We start from the raw sequence: 1,753 nt of genomic DNA on the forward strand, positions 1-1,753 counted from the left end.
ATATAAATGTAGAGTAGCGGTACAACAAAGTACCGATGTTTACTGGAAATAACAGTCGATAAATACACATACACACATATATACATACATATAGGTATATTCATATATATATATATATATATATAACACAAATACACACACATATATATATATATATATATATATAAAATTTCGTTCTTTTGCAACTCTAATGGTAAAAATTTAGAAAAACAATCATTTTTACCTAAAGTCCTTATCCATTGCTGCCGTCGGAAAGTTTGATGTTACTTTTAGTACGGTTACCATAGAGACACATTAACAATCACTTACTACGCTCATACCCAACATGCTTATCTAACACTCACTTTCATTGGCTAAAACGTGGGGACGTGGTCTGTCACACCTGTGATGCTAATTGTCCTGTCCTCGTCACCTCTTTACGTGTGTGTTACCCTCGTGGGAGCGCTTGAGATGGAAAAGTCCCCACTCGAGTTCCTATGCATTATGCATGCATCTCAGTCATGCGTGAAAACAAACACGAAGTGAAAAAATATTCAATGTATTGAAGGATAGGAATGAATTTATTTTTATTAGGGAATGTGTGATAGTGACTTCGAAATGTCTCCGATGAATTGCTGGCTATGTGTATACGTGAATGTGTTGTGTGTGTGCGATGACATTAGCATAATATTTTGTTAGTATTGTCAACTATATCGTCCGAATACCTGTTAATATGTCAACTTAAGCGATCGTTTTTATGCCACCTTACTTCTATTTCATCATCCAACTTTTCTGACTGAATTCGTTTTTCAGAATTGTCTGAGTCATTGTAGTTTTGTCCTGAGTGGACCCTAAAAAAATCTTTAAATCGTTCTTTTATTCAGAGTATCTACATTAAGAGTTTGTTCTTTCCTAAATTCAATAGGGTGTAATTTGAGAGATATTTGGCTGCTATTTCTAGCATTTCATTCGACCGCGTAGAGAAGAGGCACTTTCATATTCCATAGAGGTGGAGGACTCACAATCCAATCAGAGGTCTGTAGATAATTCAGTAAGTGATAGAGTTGTTATTGTCTAGCTAAACCCTAATTGAAGTGACCACTGATGGGAGGCATTCCAGGCGTGATCATCATTTCTTTTTTGTGGGTATCCAAGATATTTTAAAACAGTAGGGTTGAGTAGTGAGAGATTTGGTTGCTATTTGTATTTAATTATTTATTAAAATTCAACAACCGAGTAGTTGACATCGCTTATTGGCAGTGATTTATTTCCTTGTAAGGTTAAAAAAAAAGTGTTTTCGCTGTCAAATGAAAATGTAAATTTGTTAACTACGAGAGTAACACATTTATATTTACAAAGCCCAGCAATTTCAGGAGGAGGGGGTTATGCATTTTCATCGACCTAATACTTTACTGGTATTTCATGTTTGTCGACTCCGGGTGAATGAAAGGCAAAGTTAACAGCGGTGGAATTTGAACTCAGAAGAGCTGGAATAAATAATCACTTGGAATTTTTTTTTCCGAAGCTTTAATGATTCTGCCAAATAATATTAAACTAAGAGACCCTCTTCTCACAACTAAATCGGTGGAGTGAGTGCGACACAAAAGTCTCCCTCCTACTCCAGATTGCTCCCCTTTTCCTCCCTCCTCTTTATAAGCACTGTATTTTTCACTCCCACCTTCCTTCGCTGTACGAACATGTCTTTCTACTTCCAGCTCCCTCCTCCCACCTTTAGATAAACATGTCTTTCTGCTCTCCCTCCCACCGCTCCTCT

General features: G+C 36.6%; 1 protein-coding gene across 1 annotated transcript in view; it reads right to left on the reverse strand.

The window, feature by feature from the left end:
* Window positions 1-329, reverse strand: part of LOC106881076 (tektin-1) — an 18,428-nt gene extending 18,099 nt beyond the window's left edge. The window contains exon 1 of the mRNA XM_014931292.2: window positions 224-329. Within this exon, the coding sequence (XP_014786778.1) occupies window positions 224-285 (62 nt within the window). The 5' untranslated portion in view covers window positions 286-329. The remainder of the gene's footprint in view (window positions 1-223) is intronic.
* Window positions 330-1,753: the final 1,424 nt, after the last annotated feature.

Source organism: Octopus bimaculoides, chromosome 6 (genome assembly GCF_001194135.2).
Source record: "Octopus bimaculoides isolate UCB-OBI-ISO-001 chromosome 6, ASM119413v2, whole genome shotgun sequence".
In the NCBI taxonomy this organism is placed as follows: Eukaryota; Metazoa; Mollusca; class Cephalopoda; order Octopoda; family Octopodidae; genus Octopus; species Octopus bimaculoides.